Source organism: Orycteropus afer, unplaced genomic scaffold, assembly GCF_000298275.1.
Source record: "Orycteropus afer afer isolate SDZICR_OR568_19922 unplaced genomic scaffold, OryAfe1.0 scaffold00244, whole genome shotgun sequence".
Lineage (NCBI taxonomy): Eukaryota > Metazoa > Chordata > Mammalia > Tubulidentata > Orycteropodidae > Orycteropus > Orycteropus afer.
This window is the reverse complement of record NW_006921831.1, coordinates 5,081,770-5,098,630: the sequence shown is the minus strand read 5'-3', so window position 1 is coordinate 5,098,630 and position 16,861 is coordinate 5,081,770. Positions and strand designations below refer to the sequence as shown.

Here is a 16,861-nt window from a genome sequence, read left to right as displayed (position 1 = left end):
CCAGCCACCTCCTCCAGGCAGCATTACTTTTCCACAGCCAACCCTCCTCACCACACCTGCCCAGTGGTGATCCCTAACATACCTGCCCACAGCCACACCCCTGGGTTCTAGGGAACTTTAACCAAATAAAGGAATCTGTAGTCAATCAAAGGTCACCACACTGAGCTCTTAAGGCTGGGTGGTGCATGTGTGTGCGCTGGGTCTGTGTTTGCAGCTTGGGAACATGGTTGGACAGCTGGCTGAGCTGGAGGCCCCAGGCCTGCAACATGGAGAGGCTGCATAACCTCCAGGCCTGCCCAGGGAGGGGTCAGTGCTCTGATCCCGGCCTCTGCCCTTGAGTCCTAGAGTGCAGGACAGGCATCCATGGAGGAGCTCAGAACCTCCAGCTCCAGGTGAGTGCCTACTCTTTGAGAGGTCACCTGGGCTACCTGGGAATCAGCAGGTCTCAGCTCTCTAGCCTCAGGCTCCTCCTCACCCTGCTGACTCCCCAGTTTACACCTCTGGATCTCTTGATCTGTGTCCCGTCCCACCTGATCCCAGACTCAAGGGACTCCATGTCCAGGGAGGCCTTTGGGAGTCCTCTCCCCACCAGAGGTCAGCCCCAGGGAAACCCTTGTTCTGAGCTAAGATTCACACCCCTTGTGCCTGACCCCTGCCTGGACCCCACCCAGGCCCTGAGATGGGACATTCAGCCAGGCCTGAGCCCTCTTTAGAGGGGCCCCTTGGATGCTCTCAGGTGAAGGTAGGAAAGGACAAAAGAGTAGGGCCCTTGTAGAACTTCCATCTTGGGGGTCCCAACTGACATGGCCAGGTGTATGGAGGAGAGGAAGCAGGAGGTGATGTTCTTTCCTGGAACTAGACCCCTGGCATCTGGTCAGTGGCAGGCCAGTGAGCACCATGAGGGGACCCCCACTTTACCACCCAGGAGGTGGTGCTGTTGGAGGCAGAACCTGCCACTCACTGCCAAGACGCTCAGACCAGAGGGGGGGGGGTGAGCATTCTGAGGTCTCCCACCACTCTCTGGCTCACTCAGTCCGCCTGCCCCCAGCCTGGGGCACCGCACCGCGGTCGCCCGCGAGCTGCTCCTGGCCACGCTGGAGGACCTGAGCCAGGAGCAGCTGAAACGCTTTCGCCACAAGCTGCGGGACGCGCCCGAGGGAAGCCCCAGCATCCCGTGGGGGCGGCTGGAGCGCGCAGATGCCCTGGACCTCGTGGAACGGCTGATGGAGTTCTATGGGCCCGAGCCCGCGCTGGAGGTGGCCCGCAAGACCCTGAAGAGGTCTGACGTGCGCGACGTGGCGGCTCGACTCAAGGAGCAGCGGCTGCAGCGTGAGCGAGAGGGGAGGGCGGGGGGCGCCGGGGCCCACACCTCCGTTCCCTTCCCGCCCCCGTGCCAGTCCAGTTCACATCCTGCCTTCTTTACAGTGCGGGGGGAGGGGGGAAGGCTGGCACAAACTCACAGCGGCGGGGCTGGGATCCTGGGCGCTCCTGAGGGTAGCCCCCCTCCCCCTCCTTAGCGCCCCCACCCCGCTTTGTGCGCTGCACCGGACCTCACAGCCTGTCTCCCTTCCAGGCCTCGGCCCTGGACCCTCCGGGGAGCTCTCCGCGTCTGGTAGGTCTGACCCCAGCTGGGATCACGAGAGTCTCCGGCACCCTTGGGACCAGTAGCTGGTCTCAGGGAGCCCCGAGTGCAGGGAAGGCTTAGCGCCAGGGGAGACCGAGGCCTGAGCCCACTGAGAGGGCATGGCCGTGGGGGTCGGCTGACACCTCTGCTCTCATGTCCCTGCCCCCCTCCACAAGAGTACAAGAAGAAATACCGTGAGCACGTGCTGCTGCTGCATGCCAAGGTGAAAGAGAGGAACGCGCGCTCGGTCAAGATCACCAAGCGCTTCACCAAACTGCTCATCGCGCCTGAGGGCTCCGACGCCGAGGACGATGCTCTGGGGCCTGCGGAGGAGCCGTCGCCACGGCGCGCGCGGCGCTCGGATACCGACACCTTCAACCGGCTGTACGGCCCAGACCCGGAAGGACAGCGGTCTCTGACCGTGGTGCTTCAGGGCCCGGCGGGCATTGGCAAGACCATGGCGGCCAAGAAGATCCTGTACGACTGGGCGGCTGGCAAGCTCTACCAAGGCCAGGTGGACTTCGCCTTTTTCCTGCCATGCCACGAGCTGCTGGAGAGAACGTGCGCACGCAGCCTGGCTGACCTGGTCCTGGATCAGTGCCCCGACCGCAGGGCGCCGGTGCGCCAGATGCTGGCGCGGCCCGAGAGGCTGCTCTTCATCCTTGATGGCGCCGACGAGCTGCCGGCGCAGGTGTCCTCCAAGGCTGCGCCCTGCACCGACCCCTTCCAGGCGACCGGCGGCGCGCAGATCCTGAGCGCGCTACTGAGCAAGTCGCTGCTGCCCACGGCCCGCCTCCTGGTGACCACGCGCGCTGCCGCGGCCGAAAGGCTGCAGGGCCACCTGCGCTCGCCGCAGTGCTCGGAGGTGCGCGGCTTCTCCGACAAGGACAAGAAGAAGTACTTCTACAAGTTCTTTCGCAACGAGCGCAGGGCCGAGCGCGCCTACCGCTTCGTGAAGGAGAACGAGACACTGTTCGCGCTGTGCTTCGTCCCCTTCGTGTGCTCCATCGTGTGCACCGTGCTGCGCCAGCAGCTAGAGCGCGGCCAGGACCTGTCGCGCACCTCCAGGACCACCACATCCGTGTACCTGCTTTTCATCGTTACCTTGCTGCGCTCGGAGCCTCCAGCCAGCGGGGCCTGGGTGCAGGGCGAGCTGCGCAAGCTGTGCCGCCTGGCCCGCGAGGGCGTCCTGGGGCGCCGGGCACAGTTCGCAGAGAAGGACCTGGAGCGACTGGAGCTGCGCGGCTCCGGCGTGCAGACGCTGTTTCTCAACAAGAAGCAGATGCCGGGCGTGCTGGAGGCCGAGGCCGTCCACCAGTTCTTCGACCACAGCTTCCAGGAGTTTTTCGCAGCGCTGTCCTACCTACTGGAGGAGGGGCGGCCCGAGGCGCCCGGCGGTGGCGTCGGGGCGCTCCTGCGCGCCGATGCGGAGCTGCGAGGCCACCTGACACTCACCAGACGTTTCCTCTTCGGGCTGCTGAACGCCGAGCGGATGCACGACATTGAGCGCCACTTCGCCTGTGTGGTCTCTGAGCGCGTGAAGCAAGACGCCCTGCGGTGGCTGTTGGGCCAGGGCCGCTCCGCGGCGGCGCCAGAGGGAACGGAGCAGCCGGAAGGACTTGAGCGGGCCGAGGAGCCGGAGGGAGAAGACGAGGAGTTCAGCTACCCGCTGGAGCTGCTGTACTGCCTGTACGAGACGCAGGAAGGCGAGTTCGTGCGCCAGGCCCTGCGGGGCCTGCCAGAGCTGGCGCTGGAGCGAGTGCGCTTCAGCCGCATGGACCTCGCGGTCCTGAGCTACTGCGTGCGGTGCTGCCCGGCGGGACAGGCGCTGCGGCTGCTCAGCTGCCGGCCGAGCGTGGTGCGGGAAAAGAGGAAGAGAAGCTTAGTGCAGCGGCTGCAGGGCAGCCTGGGCGGCGGGTGAGTCTCCGCCGAGGGCTGAGCGCCCGCGGCCTGGCGGGCCACGTGTGCTCGCCGAAGGCTGCATTCGGGGATCTGGCTGTGCCCAGCGGCGTGCGGGTCGCCTAGGCGTGGCGCATGAGTGCCCCCTGCGCTGGGAGAGCGGGGCCGCACCCGAGGGCCCTCCCTCCCACGGAAGGGCGGGACTTTAGGGCTACTTTTGCACACACACACACACACACACACACCTTGCAGAGTGGCCCCCAGCTCAGAGGCTTACTAACCTGTAGTGAACAGTTCTACTCCCCCCCCCCCAGGGTCCTTTCTAAGTGCCCACCCTTCCAGTGTGCACTTAGTTCTGGCCCAACGGCCCTTTCCTCCCCACATACGGGTGCTCAGCCCAAGTCCTGCTCTCTTCCCTCCATCCAGAACTCTCTCAGCTTCTGGCTGGGCTCCAAGCCTAGCCTGGCTCCCCCAGCTGACCTGTGACCACCTGCCTTGTGGTCTCCTCCACTAGAGTCTCAGCTCCCCCAGGACAGGTGCTCCCTGTCTAACCTGACACAGGTGCTTAGCATCTGTTAGAGAATGAAAGGCCATGGGCAGAGACTGGGCCTGGGAGAGGGACAGGCACATTTACATCAGGCCCGTGTGTAGGGGGCAGACAGATGGCCGGGAGGGGGCGGGGGGGCGGCAAGGGGCTGTGTCCAGGACCAGAGAATGGGTCCTGGCTCAGCCTAGGCTGAGGAGTCCTTTTTAGGGGGAAGGCCTAGAAGGGGCCAGGTGGCCTTTACCTTCCTCTCTCCCCCAGGAATTCTCGAGCCACCCAGAGACAACCGTCAGCCTCCCCACTGCGTCCACTCTGTGAGGCCATGACTGACCAGCAATGTGGCCTGAGCAGCTTGACGTGAGTGACCACGGAGATTAAGGAGAGCACTCAGGGCAGGATGCCTGGGGTGGGGACAGGGGTGCAGTCCTGTCTATGGAAAGCTGACAGTCTGTAACTCTAGTGTCTGAGGCTGACGGCACTCCAGACTCTGCCCACAGAGAGCAGAAGAGGGGGGCGGGGGGCTGGTAGGGGCCCCACCCCCAGGAGGAGGCCAGTAGGAAGGAAGGTGTAGGCCAGGCTTGAGTGGGAATTGGTTCTGCTAACCCTTCTAGGGAAGAAGACCTGGGTGTATTTTCCTTTCTGAAGAAGGCTGCTGAGTGCAGCTGGACACTGCTGGGCAATCCCTCTGGGTTCTTAGAAGCAAGTGCTGTCTTCAGGGCACCGGTTCCGAGGCCAGGCTTCCTGGAACTCCTGTGTGCCCCTGGGCAAGTCAGTCTGTCTCAGCCTCAGTTTCCTCTTCTATAAAATGAAGCCAAAAGATTCTACTTCACAGGATTGATGCCAACAATTCAAATGCTAAACTAGGTATGAAAAGATGTTCAAACGACAGCATGTACCGTGGTATAAGAGCTGAAACAACACAGCTGGCCAGCCATAGTGATGGACCAGACACGCTGAAAGGAGCTGGCCGAGCACACAGCTGCGCACCTAAAGGCCAGCAGTGCCAACCATCAGCCGGTCCTCAAGTGAAAGATGGGGCAGTCTGCTTCCGCAAATGCAACAGCCTTGACAACCCTGTGGGCGGTTCTGCCCTGTCCCGTAGGATCACTGTGAGTCAGAATAGACACAACTGCAGCTGGTTCGGTTTGGTTTTAGACACACTAATACGAATCCATAAAGCTCTGAAACATTGCCAACATACGTTAGTGGGATATCACCCTGTCATTGCTTGTGTCAGACGGATCTTGGCTGAAAGTGGAGAAGACCAGAACGATGTTTACCTGTGTAAAACACTTGACTGTGTGAATCATAACGAATTATGGATAACATTGAGAAGAACGAGAATTCCAGAACACTTAATTGTGCTCACGAGGAACTTATACATAGACCAAGACGCTGTCATTTGAACGGAACAAGAGGACACCACATGGCTTAAAAACAGGAAAGGAGTATGTCAAGACTGTATCCTTTCACCATACTTGTTCAATCTGTATGCTGGGCAAATAATCCAAGAAGATGGACTATAGGAAGAAGAACTTGGCATCAGGATTGGAGGAAGACTCATTAACAACCTGCGATATGCTGACAACACAACTTTGCTTGCTGAAAGTAAAGAGGACTTGAAATACTTACTGATGAAGATTAAAGATGACAGTCTGCAGTGTGGAGTACACCGCAACATAAAAAAAATGAAAATCCTCACAACCGGACCAGTAAGCAGCATCACAGTAAATGGACAAAAGATCAAAGTTGTCAAAGATTTCATATTACTTGGTTCCACAATCAACACCAATGGAAGCAGCAGTCAAGAAATCAGATGAAGTATAACCCTGGGCAAATCTGCTGCAAAAAAAACCTCTTTAAAGTGCTGAAGTGCAAAGATGTCTCTTTGGAGACTAAGGGGCGCCTGACACAAGTCATGGTATTTTCCCTTGCCCCATGTGCATGTGAAAGCTGGACAGTGAACAAATAAGACTAAAGAGGAGTTGATGCTTTTGAGTTGTGGTGTTGCTGAAGAATACTGAAAGTAACATGGACTGCCAGAAATACTAACAGACCTGTCCTAGAAGGGCAGTCAGAATGCTCCTTGGAAGCGGGAATGGCCAGACTTCATCTCACCTACTTTGGTCATGTTGTCAGAAGGAACCATTCCCTGGAGGAAGACGTCAAGCTTAGTAAAGCGGAGGGTCAGTGAAAAGGGGGAAGGCCCTCAACAAGATGGATTGACACAGCAGGTATAGCAAGAATTGTGAGGCTGGCGCAGGACCGGGCAGTGTTTTGTTCTGTGGTACATAAGGCTGCTGTGAGTCAGAGCTGACTCAATGGCACCTAACAACAATGTGTGTTGAAGGAGCTCTGGTGTCACAGTGGCTAAGGCATTTGCCTACTAACCAGAAGGTTGGTGGTTCAAACCCACTTGCCACTCCGAGGAAGGAAGATGGGGCAATGGACTTCTGTACAGATTTTCTGCCTTGGAAACCCAATGGTGGTTGCTATGACCCAGAATCAACTCAATGGCAGTGAGTTTTCTGGTTTGGAATGTGAGTTGAGATCTGAACATGTTAACAGTAGGTCTGTATGGAGCCATCCAAAGTCTGGATGGGATAATGTCCTGCAGGAAGAGCGGAACACAGACCTCAGTGCCCAGTGGGGATGCAGGCATGCAGAGCTCTAGGGACCAGGGAAACTGGTGTGGAGCCAGCATGTCTCTCCAGAGAGCTGGGCAGTTCGTATAGCTGGGGTGTCGTGAGGTGGCTGGGGGCTGCAGATGAACCCTCATGCTTGTTGACCACAGGCTGTCCCACTGCAAACTCCCAGACTCTGTGTGCCGGGACCTGGCTGACGCCCTGAGGGTGGCCCCTGCCCTGACCGAGTTGAGTCTCCAGCACAACAGTCTCAGTGACATGGGCTTGCGACTGCTGTGTGAGGGGCTGGCCTCGCCCAGGTGCCGAGTGCAGACGCTCAGGTGAGGCCCTGCCAGGAGGGGTGGGGTGGGGTGGGGTGGGGGCCCACAACCCTTCCTGAGACTGGCCTCCCGCAGGGTGCAGCAGCCCAGCCTCCAGGAATCACTCCAGTACCTGGTGGGCCTGCTCCTACAGAATCAGGTGCTGACCACCCTGGACCTCAGCGGCTGCCAGCTGCCAGGTCCCACTGTGACCTACCTGTGCATAACCCTGCAGCACCCTGGATGCAGCCTGCAGGCCCTCAGGTGCAGGCAGAGGGCACATGTTGGGGGGGCAGCCTTTCCACCCTGGGCGGCTGGGGGATTTCTCTGTCCAGGGACCCTGAGGGATCACACTCAAACACCATCTGGGAGGCCAGCCACAGAGGCCCAGCCTCTGAAGCCCTGGCCCTGAGCTCCTGTCCCACCCCCAGCCTCTGACAACCTCCCTGACTGGCCAACCATCTGTCCCACGGGCCTTTGGTCAAAGCCTGGGCCAGCTTTCCCCTATTGCCTCCTAGGTCCTCTGTTCCCCTCACCCCAGGTCCTGACTCTTCTCCTGCCCTCTGCTCTGCCTTGGGATGTGTCTCCCCCCCGCCACACACACACACACACTCCTCAGGCCCAGGCTCTGGCCCTTTTCCCCAATGCCTCCCAAGCCTATCCCTGCCCCACTGCCTGACTGCCCTCCTCTGTCCTGTGCATGGTTGTAGTCTGGCCTCTGTGGAGCTGAGCGAGCATTCGCTGCAGGAGCTACGGGCTGTGAAGACGGCGAAGCCAGGACTGGCCATCACACACCCTGGGCTGGAGGACAGCCCTGAAGCCTCCCAAGGGGTCAGCAGTGCTCTCTGAGACCCTGAAGGCCAACCAAGGGCAGTGACTCCATAATCAGAGGCCCCACATGGAGGCGAGCTCTGGTGGTGTAGTGCCTAAGGCATTTGACTGCTAACCAGAAGGCTGGCAGTTCAAACCCACCAGCCACTCCTCAGAAGGAAGACTAGGCAATCTACTTCCAGAGATACTGCCTCAGAAACCCAAGGAGAGATCACTATGTCTCCTTACCTGGTCCTAAGAGGGCCTCGGACAGGCTCTTCTGCCCCATACCCAGGGTCTCCTCCCCACTCCTTCCTCTTCTGGGTCCCTCAGCCCTTTGTAGGCACCCCAGTAAGGATGAAGGTGAGGGCTCCATGACTAAATACCTTTGCCAGGTCTTCTCACTGCAGAGTGACCCCTTCGCTGCCCCCCCATCCAGTGTAACCCCACAGCCTCCTGGCCACAGTGGATCTAGCAGGACTCACCATCCCTCTCCAGAAACTGGGCTTTGGCGTTAGGAGTGAGGCTGTCCCCAAGGCTGGACCAGAGGGCTTCAGGAAGGAAGGCCAGGGGAGGGCAGGGGGGTGGGGCACAGGCCAGCAACCCCCACGCACTGATGATAAAGTCCCTTCAGCTCCATCTTGGTTTGGCATTTGTTACACTTGACTGAGTGTCTCAACAGGTGCTCCCCATCTTTCCTTTGGTCCCCCACCAAAATGTAGAGGGTGGGCATTGTCGGCCCCTTAGTCTCCAAGTCTCTCTGCTCTGCTGGCTACTGTGGCACTGGTTCCAGGTGGAGGCCCTCTACTTCCCAGGGGACATTCTCTTCCATAATCTAGTTTCTAAATTCAGCCATTCATTCATTCTACAGAGCAGACAAAATCCTTGCCCTCCTGCAGCTGGCCTACATAATACATAATACATAACACGGAACAGTAAGTATACAAGTGACACACACATACACAACATAATACACAAAGTACACATGTGACACATAATGGTGAGACAAGCACACAAGTCCATGTATGACATGTAAAGACACATCAGATGAGAGTACCCATGTGATACACAAATGCAGAACACAGGATGTGTGATAACACATGCATGATACAATAAGCACATATGTGTCACATAAATACACAGCATGGACAATAAGTGCATATGTAATAAAATGTATGAGACACTAAGGACACATGTGATACATAACATACCTAAACACACGTGGGTTACATAGACATGAGACAATAAGGCCACATGATTCACATACACACAACACAAGTCAAGCCCATGTAGGAGAGCACTGATGAGTGCTGCGGAGGGAAGGAGCGAGGACTGGAAGGGTTTCCCACCTGAAGTGGGCCCTGGACGCCCATGAGGACAGGACATCTGGGGACAGGAGGGAGTGAGCACAAGGGTTCCCAGAAGAAAAGCGTCCCAGGCAAATGAAGCAGCAAGTGCAGAGGCCACCGAGAGATGCCTGCCTGGAATGTTCAGGAACTACTGAGGAGGGCAGCGTGCAGGGTGGCTAGGAGATGCAGAGCCTACTGCCCTCTAGCCTCCTGGGTGTGTGTCTGAGTAAGATGGGTGACACTGCAGGCTCCGGCCTCCATGGCTGGGAAGGGAGCAACTGGCAGGGGGACTGGGGTCCCCTGGCAGGGAAGGCCAGGTGAAGCTGCTGTGCAAGGGATGGCATCCACAACAGGCAAGGAGTAAGAGTGACAGCGAAGAGATAGACCCAGCAATGAGCTGAGGACTAGGAGAGGAGGGAGTTGAAAGAGAGGTGGAGAGGGAGTCCCAGGGTTGTTTCCAGGAGGAGGGGAGACCTACGCTTCGGGTTCGGGGTTGGAGCACTGGTGACAACAGAGCTCAGTCTGTGCCGTGGGAATGGCACAGAGGGCCCCAAGCTGCCCTTGGATCCCACCACTAGGGTCATCTGAGGTCAAAGGCCAGCTCCTTCCTCAGGTCCCTGAGTGTCCAACTGAGGCAACAACTTACACCAGGCCCAGCTGCCCGCCCCTCAGGGCTCCTCAGCAAGGAGAGAACAGATGCAAGCCTGGTGACGGGAGGGGCTGCAGCATATCCCCACATCCGCGCTACTACCGGCCACCCCCTGCCCTGTTCAGGCATCCAGCCCGGGCTACGCCACCTTCTGGGCAAGGAAGGAGGCCCTGGACGGCCCTACCGGTCTCCTTGCCTGGGGCCGCCTCCCGGGGGCGGGGACCTGGGGCCCTTCCGGGTGACGTGGATGGGCAGGCAGCGGGACTTCTGCTTCCTGCACCTGGAGAAACAGCAGCAGCCCCAGGGGCAACCCGGAGACCCCAGACTTCCTCTCTGGTGGTCGGAGCAGGAGACTGGCTGTGGGTGAGTCCCAGAATTGTGGCAGGCAACCCCTTCTCCCCTAGCTTGGCCCCCCACCCCGAGCAGCCCCAGCCCAGGGCCTCTCCCTTTCGTGGCTCAGTTCCTGCCACCCCAGGACCCCCGTACACACTGCTGAGCCCCCAACCTGGCCTGCCCCCCTGTCCACTTTTCGGTGTCTGTCCTCTGGGCTGAAACCTCTCATCCAACCCTCTGGCCTGACCACTAACGCCCAATACCCCCAACTGCAAGACCACAGGGTAGGGACCTGAGATGCGGCTTGGAGAACAGACACAGGACCCCATGGGTCCGGATTGGCATCCTAAGGTGGGAGCTTGTGGGGACAGGTATGGGGCCTCAGCTAGTCCTGGAGATCAACGTCAGGGGGTTTGAGCAGCTCTGAGGGCTGAGGAAGTCTCTGGAAAAGGACCTGAGGGGCTGGAGAGGTGGTTCCCAGGGTGGCGTGGGGGTGGAGGCCCCAGATAAGTTCCTCACCTCATCATCTGTTGCAGAGGTCAGCCAGGTCCCAAGGTATGTTGGGTGTTCACAGACACAAGAACAGGGCAGCCCAGCAAGTTGCAGGTCCTGACGTGGCCCTTCTCCAGGCCACGCCAGCCACGCCCTTCCATGGATGATGCTGGGGAGGACCCCACCACGTTCACTGCCCGCTCTCTGCCCAGCGACCCTCGCCTCTGGCCCCCCATGACCAATACATACCTTGGCGCACAAGTGTACCATGAAGTGCTGCACGTGAGCGGTGTGTACAACGGTGCTGGGGGGGACACGCACCGGGCCACTCTGCCCTGCCCCCTCAATGTGCGGCTGGAGGCCTCTGCAGAGCTGGGAGAGCAGGGAACCGAGACCTTCACTCTGGACACCAACACAGGTAGCCGCCATCTGTCTGTCTGCCCCCTTCTTCCTCCTAAGGAAATGCCATCCCAATGCCTCCTAACTCTACACAGGGTGTCTCAGGACCCCAACTGCCAAAGAAAAGGTGGTTCTGGAGGCCCAGTGCCTCTCCCAGGCCTGGCTCTGGTCTCCCTTTCCCTCTGCTGGGGTCTGGTGGAGTCATCGGTGCAGACCATAGCTTTCCAGACAGGGGAACTGTGGCTCAGAGGACGGATCCACCTTTGCTGTGAGGAGAGGCCGCCAGGGGCCGGAGGGGCTGCCTCTCAGCCCCATGGGTCTCTGTGAGATGTGGGCACCTAGGCTTCCCGCCGCCCCTCCTCTGCAGGCTCCTTTCTGCACACCCTGGAGTGCACCAGCTTCCGGGCCTCCCAGCGCATCTATGCCCACCGCACGCTGGCCCAGGTCCTGGTCTTCAGCGTATCCATTGCTCGCATGGCCGCAGGGAGCCAGCCCATCACGGTGCAGCTGCAGGCAGACTTCTCCCCAGAAAGCCCAGACCTGGACCTGCACCTGGGCCCAGACTTCCAGGGAGCTCGGTGAGGGGGTCCAAGGCAGGGGGACCTAGGAGGAGGTGAAGGGATGGGTGGGGACGTGGTGCAGGGGGCTGAGGCCAGTGACTCAGCAGGGGGCTGGTGAGGCACCCTGGCGGGTGGTGGTGGGGACACAGGAGGGAGGATGCGGGGGGGGGGGGGAGCCTTTCGGGGGGGGGTCGGTTAGGGGCCTGGCCCTGACCAACCACTCACGCTCCCGCAGGTACCTGTATGGCCGCACGCTCACCCCCGAGGAGCCCGGGGGGCCCCGGCAGGAGGTGCACATGCTGTGGGTACCTGCACCCGCGGCCCTGACCCTCGGCGGAGGCGAGGAGGACGCAGCCTGGGAGTTCCCAATCGCGGTGGGCGGCAGCCAGGCGGAGGCCCGGGCCTGGCTCCGCGAGGCGCTACGGCTACGAGACCGCGGCGTGCTCTATGCGACCCACGCCCGGGCCTGGGCCGGGTTCTGGGCTGGCTGCGGCCTGGACGTGGCGGGGCCCCTGCGGCTGCGCCAGGCCCTGCGTGGCGCACTATACTACCTGTTCAGCGCGCTGCCCCAGCCTGGGACCCCAGACTATGTGTGCCACGGCCTCAGCCCCGGCGGCTTGTCCAACGGCAGCCGTGGCGAATGCTACTGGGGCCACGTCTTCTGGGACCAGGTGCGGACCGTCTGCCCGCGCGCCCAGCCTGGCAGGCAGCAGCACAGAGGAGCCTGGAGGCCACTGCTCTGTACTCCCTGGGCTTGGAGCCGGGTGGGGGCTCCCACGCACCAGGGGAGGGGTTCTCACTGAGCAGGATCCCACAGGGCCTGTGGAGAGAGTGTGGTGAGGGGCTAGGTGCTCACCCGTGCGCCGTCGGAGCCAGGGCTGACAGGAACAGAGAGGTATTCCTTAAACCCTTGCGTGGCAACTGAGTAGCATGTGGGTGCTGGGGCGAGGCAGTGATAGTGGACGGCTGGAGGGGGTAGAAACTGCCCAGCGGAGGGACAGGACTTGGTGACGACTATGAGTCCTGGCCAGTCAACTCGGTGCTGCTGCTGTGCCGTCCAGCAGCCTGCCAAGTCAGCACTGTGGACCCACTTTACAGATGGCTCGGAGAATTGCATTCTCCCCGGGTCAGCTGTGAGCGTGGGGCAAGAACCTGCTGCAGATTCCAGCTGAGCCCTGGGTAGACCTAGATGTTGAAAGGGGCAGAGACAGGACAAGCAGGCAGCCAAAGGAGGGTTTGGGCCCAGGGAAGGCCTGGGACAGGCTGCATCGGTAGCCGGGAAGCTTTGCAAGGAGTCAGAGGTGGTGGTGGGCCTTGCTGACTGCCCTCCGTGCACACTTAGCTGACACCCTCCAGGGCAGGGTGCAAACAGGAGGGGTTGCCCATCCAGCTCCCAAAATAAGGGCCCCTGGGGCATTCCCTCAGGATCTCTGGATGTTCCCCAACATCCTGATGTTCCATCCGGAGGCTGCCCGGGCCATTCTGGAGTACCGCATCCGCACGCTGGGTGGGGCCCTGGACAATGCGCACAAGCTGGGCTATCAGGTGAGGGGCCGGCACCTGCTCTCTGTGGGCGAGGCAGTACTCTCCCCTCTCCCCGACTGAGGGAGGAGGTGGGAGCACAGTGCCACCTCACCACCTCCTCTGCCCTCACCCAGTGGGCACGTGGTACCTGGCAGGTGCTGGCAGGTCGCTGGGAGCCACCACCCACAAGAGGCACATAGGGATGGGGAGCCCCCACCTCTGTCTTCCCCTGCACAGGGATCCACCCTCAAGGTGAAGGCCCAGCATATCAGGCAGGGCTAAACTGCCACAGTCCCCAGAACATATTCAAGTTGGCTCCATCCCTCAGGGGGCCAAATTGCACTGGGATCCACCCTCAAGGTGAAGGCCCAGCATATCAGGCAGGGCTAAACTGCCACGGCCCCCAGAACATATTCAAGCTGGCTCCATCCCTCAGGGAGCCAAATTCGCCTGGGAGAGCGCCAGCTCTGGCCTGGAGGTCTGCCCCGAGGACATTTACGGGGTCCAAGAGCTGCACATCAATGGGGCAGTAGTGCTGGCCTTTGAGCTGTACTACTACTCCACCCAGGTGAGTTGCCAGGTGCCTGCCAGACGAGGTGTGATCAGGCCCCTCTGTCCACCGAGCTAGGCTTAGCCTCCTGTGCGTGTGACCACCCTCCTGGTACAGCCATGTTCCTCAGTGCCTTCCTGCCTGTCTGGGGGCCAGGCCTTGTGGGGCTCCGAGCTCTGAAGGGTGGGGTTGGTGTTAGGGGAGAAGTGCAGGGAGCCCGTGGTCCCCACCCACCCTCAGCTTCTCCCCCAGGACTTGCAGCTCTTCCGAGACGCCGGGGGCTGGGACCTCATCAGTGCAGTGGCCGAGTTCTGGTGCAGCCGTGTGGAATGGAGCCCTGGGGAAGAGAACTACCACCTAAGGGGTGAGGGCGGTGGGGGAGTGGAAGCTGGCTCCAAGGGCAGCCCCCCAAGGCCCTCTCTGAAAACCTCTTCCTCTCATGTCCCCAGGGGTCATGCCCCCCGATGAGTTCCACTCGGGTGTCAGCAACTCAGTGTACACCAACGTCCTGGTCCAGAACAGGTCAGGCCCTGGGCCCGCCCTTCACCTGCCCTCAGAGCAGGCCCAGCACCCCCACCAGGCCCACCCCACCCCCACATGGACTCACGCCCCACACACGTGGGGGAAGCCCCGCTCCTGACACGGGCATCCACACGCTTCTCCCAGCCTGCGCTTTGCCAGTGCCCTGGCCAAGGACCTGGGTCTGCCGGTCCCCGACCAGTGGCTGGAGGTAGCTGATAAGATCAAGGTGCCCTTTGACCCAGAACGCAACTTCCACCCTGAGTTTGATGGGTATAAGCTTGGTGAGTGAACTATGAGCTTTTTCAGGCCTGCCTTCAGACCCCCAAGAACTGTGGACAATGGGAACTCTTGCCCCACCTTGGGTCCTTGTGAATGCCCCTCCCCTTTAATGCAGAGCAGCCCCTGCCTAGTGCCCCCCCCATCAGCACCCCCAACCCCTCCAGGGGAAGAGGTGAAGCAGGCCGATGTCATCCTCCTGGGCTATCCCGTCCCCTACCCCCTGAGTCCTAGCATTCGGAGAAGGAACCTTGAGCTGTATGAGGCTGTGACGACCCCCCAGGGCCCTGCCATGACTTGGGTGAGCAGCCTGGAAGTGGGGATGATGAAGGCTCAGTCTCTCCAAGGACAGCAGGTCTCACCTCTGTGTACCCTCTGGCCCCAGAGTATGTTTGCCGTGGGCTGGATGGAGCTGAAGGAGCCGGGGCGGGTGCAGGGCCTCCTGGACAGAACCTTTGCCAACATCACTGAGCCCTTCAAGGTCAGCGTGGCTGGCATTTGCCAGGCCTCAGCAGGGCCATGGGCCAACCTCAGGAGGGTGGTGCCTTGGACATGGAACTGACTGGCCCGGCCCCACAGGTGTGGACAGAGAATGCAGACGGGTCAGGAGCTGTGAACTTCCTGACAGGCATGGGGGGCTTCCTGCAGGCGGCCCTCTTTGGGTTCACGGGGTTCAGGTGAGTGCAGTGGGCAGTGGAGGGAGTCTCCTGGCCCTGGCCCACCCCTCCTCACAGAAACCCCCTTGCCACCAGGATCACCAGGGCGGGCCTAACCTTTGACCCCCTGTGTCCGGATGGGGTCTCTGGTGTTTTTGTCTCCGGCCTCTCCTACCAGGGGAGCAAGCTCAACTTCTCCTTCTCCGAGGACTCTGTGACGGTCCAGGTCACGGCCCGTGCTGGACCCTGGGCACCCCTGCTGGAGGTCGAGCTGAGGCCATCACAGGCTCGGCTCCCTCTGCCCATAGGTAGGAGACCATCCACAGACACACCCTGGAGTCCTGGCATGTGGCCCCCATGATGGCCCCCACATGAGCCTTGTCCCCTTCCCTCCAGTGTGCTCCTCTCTTTTCCAGGACGTAAAGTCTCCTTTCCCCAATCTGCCGGCTGGATACAAAGGTCCCCCCTGTAGTGCCTCACTCAGTGCGAAGTTCTAGCTCTGAGTTCCCTCTTAGAAGACATCAGACACCTGCCTTGGAGCTCCCGGATTCCCTCTAGGACACCCTGTCATCCTTCCAGCTCCGCCCCATGGCTCTCTCCAGTGCTGTCCTGGGCCCTGCCCTGATCAACAGGGGCTGCTGGCTGCAGAGATTTTTCTGGGGTTCACCCCTCCAGCCACCCCTCTGCAGGCATCAGGCCCCCTGCACCTGCAGCCCCTGGCCTGCTGTGCCTGACTCACAGGGGACCTCCCACATGCCCTCATGCCTCTTCCTTGGCCTCTTCCTGGGGGCCCTTCAGGCTGGTGTCCGTGTCTGACATCCAAGCCCAATGTCCATGATCCCCTTGGTGCTAATTCTCAGGACCCTTCCCCCCACCCCAGTGACTCTGGACAAACAGGGTGAGCCATGTGGAGGGGGCGGGGTGGACTGTGCCAGCAGCCACATCACTTGACTCTCGGTGCAGCTTCACCATAAAAAGACTTCCGTGTTGTGCTCTCAAGGGTCCGGCATGACTGGTCTGGCGTTCCTGAGTAGCCAGGCTCTCAGCTTTCACCCCAGCTACTCTTGGCTCTGGCTTCATCAATGGAACCAGAGCTGCTGGCAGTAGGCTGCAGGCTCGTCCCTGAGAGGGCAAGTGGGCCTGGGACCCTGGGCAGTAAGGGGCTCTGGGACTCCAGGGGACAGGCAGAGCACTCTAGGACGGAAGATGGCCTGGGTGGGATGCTCGAAGCCCCGGCTGCCTTGCAGTTCAGGCCCCTGCAGTGAGCCCCACCCCATCATTGCCTTGGCCACAGTGGCTAAGGCTCACCAGCCACACAGGGCTTGGGTGTGTTTGGCAGCCTCTCTCTGCTGGGCTCTGCCAGTTGGTAGAGGGGACCTCTCCCTCCCACTGTCTCCTCGCTGGCCTCTCTGTGCCTATGTGAGTAAGAAAGGCACAGAGAGGAACTGACAGGCAAAAAGAGACAGCGTGTGAAACAGAGATAGAGACAGAGGCAGAGAGACTGGAGGGAGGATGTGTGCCTGTGGACAGCAGCATGCGTGGAGTGGTGTGGATGAAGTGTGTGCACATGCCTAGCATCACTGGGGAAGGCCCCGCCCCACCCTCCCAGCTTCCCTCCATGACCTGGGAGGGAGGGAACCCACCACCAGACTGAGACTTCTCAGAATTGAAGGGACTCAGGATCACAGGACAGAGTGGCCCGAGGTCTGTACACACCCCACCCACAGACA

At 60.5% G+C, this 16,861-nt stretch overlaps 2 protein-coding genes across 2 annotated transcripts; both read left to right on the top strand.

Annotated features, from left to right (window-relative positions):
• Positions 1-363: 363 nt before the first annotated feature.
• Positions 364-10,186, top strand: NLRP6 (NLR family pyrin domain containing 6). The gene is made up of 9 exons (XM_007949373.1): positions 364-392; positions 1,049-1,329; positions 1,574-1,612; positions 1,801-3,541; positions 4,329-4,424; positions 6,862-7,032; positions 7,108-7,275; positions 7,722-7,849; positions 9,945-10,186. Exons 1-9 carry the CDS (start codon positions 364-366, stop codon positions 10,184-10,186), a joined length of 2,895 nt encoding a protein of 964 aa, XP_007947564.1.
• Positions 10,187-10,803: 617 nt separating this feature from the next.
• On the top strand, positions 10,804-15,603 carry PGGHG (protein-glucosylgalactosylhydroxylysine glucosidase). The gene is made up of 13 exons (XM_007949372.1): positions 10,804-11,062; positions 11,411-11,621; positions 11,839-12,274; positions 13,029-13,148; positions 13,564-13,695; positions 13,930-14,041; positions 14,127-14,199; positions 14,344-14,480; positions 14,643-14,776; positions 14,861-14,956; positions 15,055-15,152; positions 15,228-15,439; positions 15,548-15,603. The coding sequence occupies exons 1-13, from the start codon at positions 10,804-10,806 to the stop codon at positions 15,601-15,603; spliced, it is 2,076 nt and encodes a 691-aa protein (XP_007947563.1).
• Positions 15,604-16,861: the final 1,258 nt, after the last annotated feature.

Coding starts and splice junctions, on each gene's coding strand:
- NLRP6 (XM_007949373.1), top strand. CDS start 364: ATGGAGGAGCTCAGAACCTCCAGCTCCAG. Junction 393..1,048: donor CTCAGAACCTCCAGCTCCAG/GTGAGTGCCTAC, acceptor GCCTGCCCCCAG/CCTGGGGCACCGCACCGCGG. Junction 7,276..7,721: donor TGCAGCCTGCAGGCCCTCAG/GTGCAGGCAGAG, acceptor GCATGGTTGTAG/TCTGGCCTCTGTGGAGCTGA.
- PGGHG (XM_007949372.1), top strand. CDS start 10,804: ATGGATGATGCTGGGGAGGACCCCACCACGTTCACTGCCCGCTCTCTG. Junction 11,063..11,410: donor CACTCTGGACACCAACACAG/GTAGCCGCCATC, acceptor CCTCCTCTGCAG/GCTCCTTTCTGCACACCCTG. Junction 13,149..13,563: donor CGCACAAGCTGGGCTATCAG/GTGAGGGGCCGG, acceptor TCCATCCCTCAG/GGAGCCAAATTCGCCTGGGA.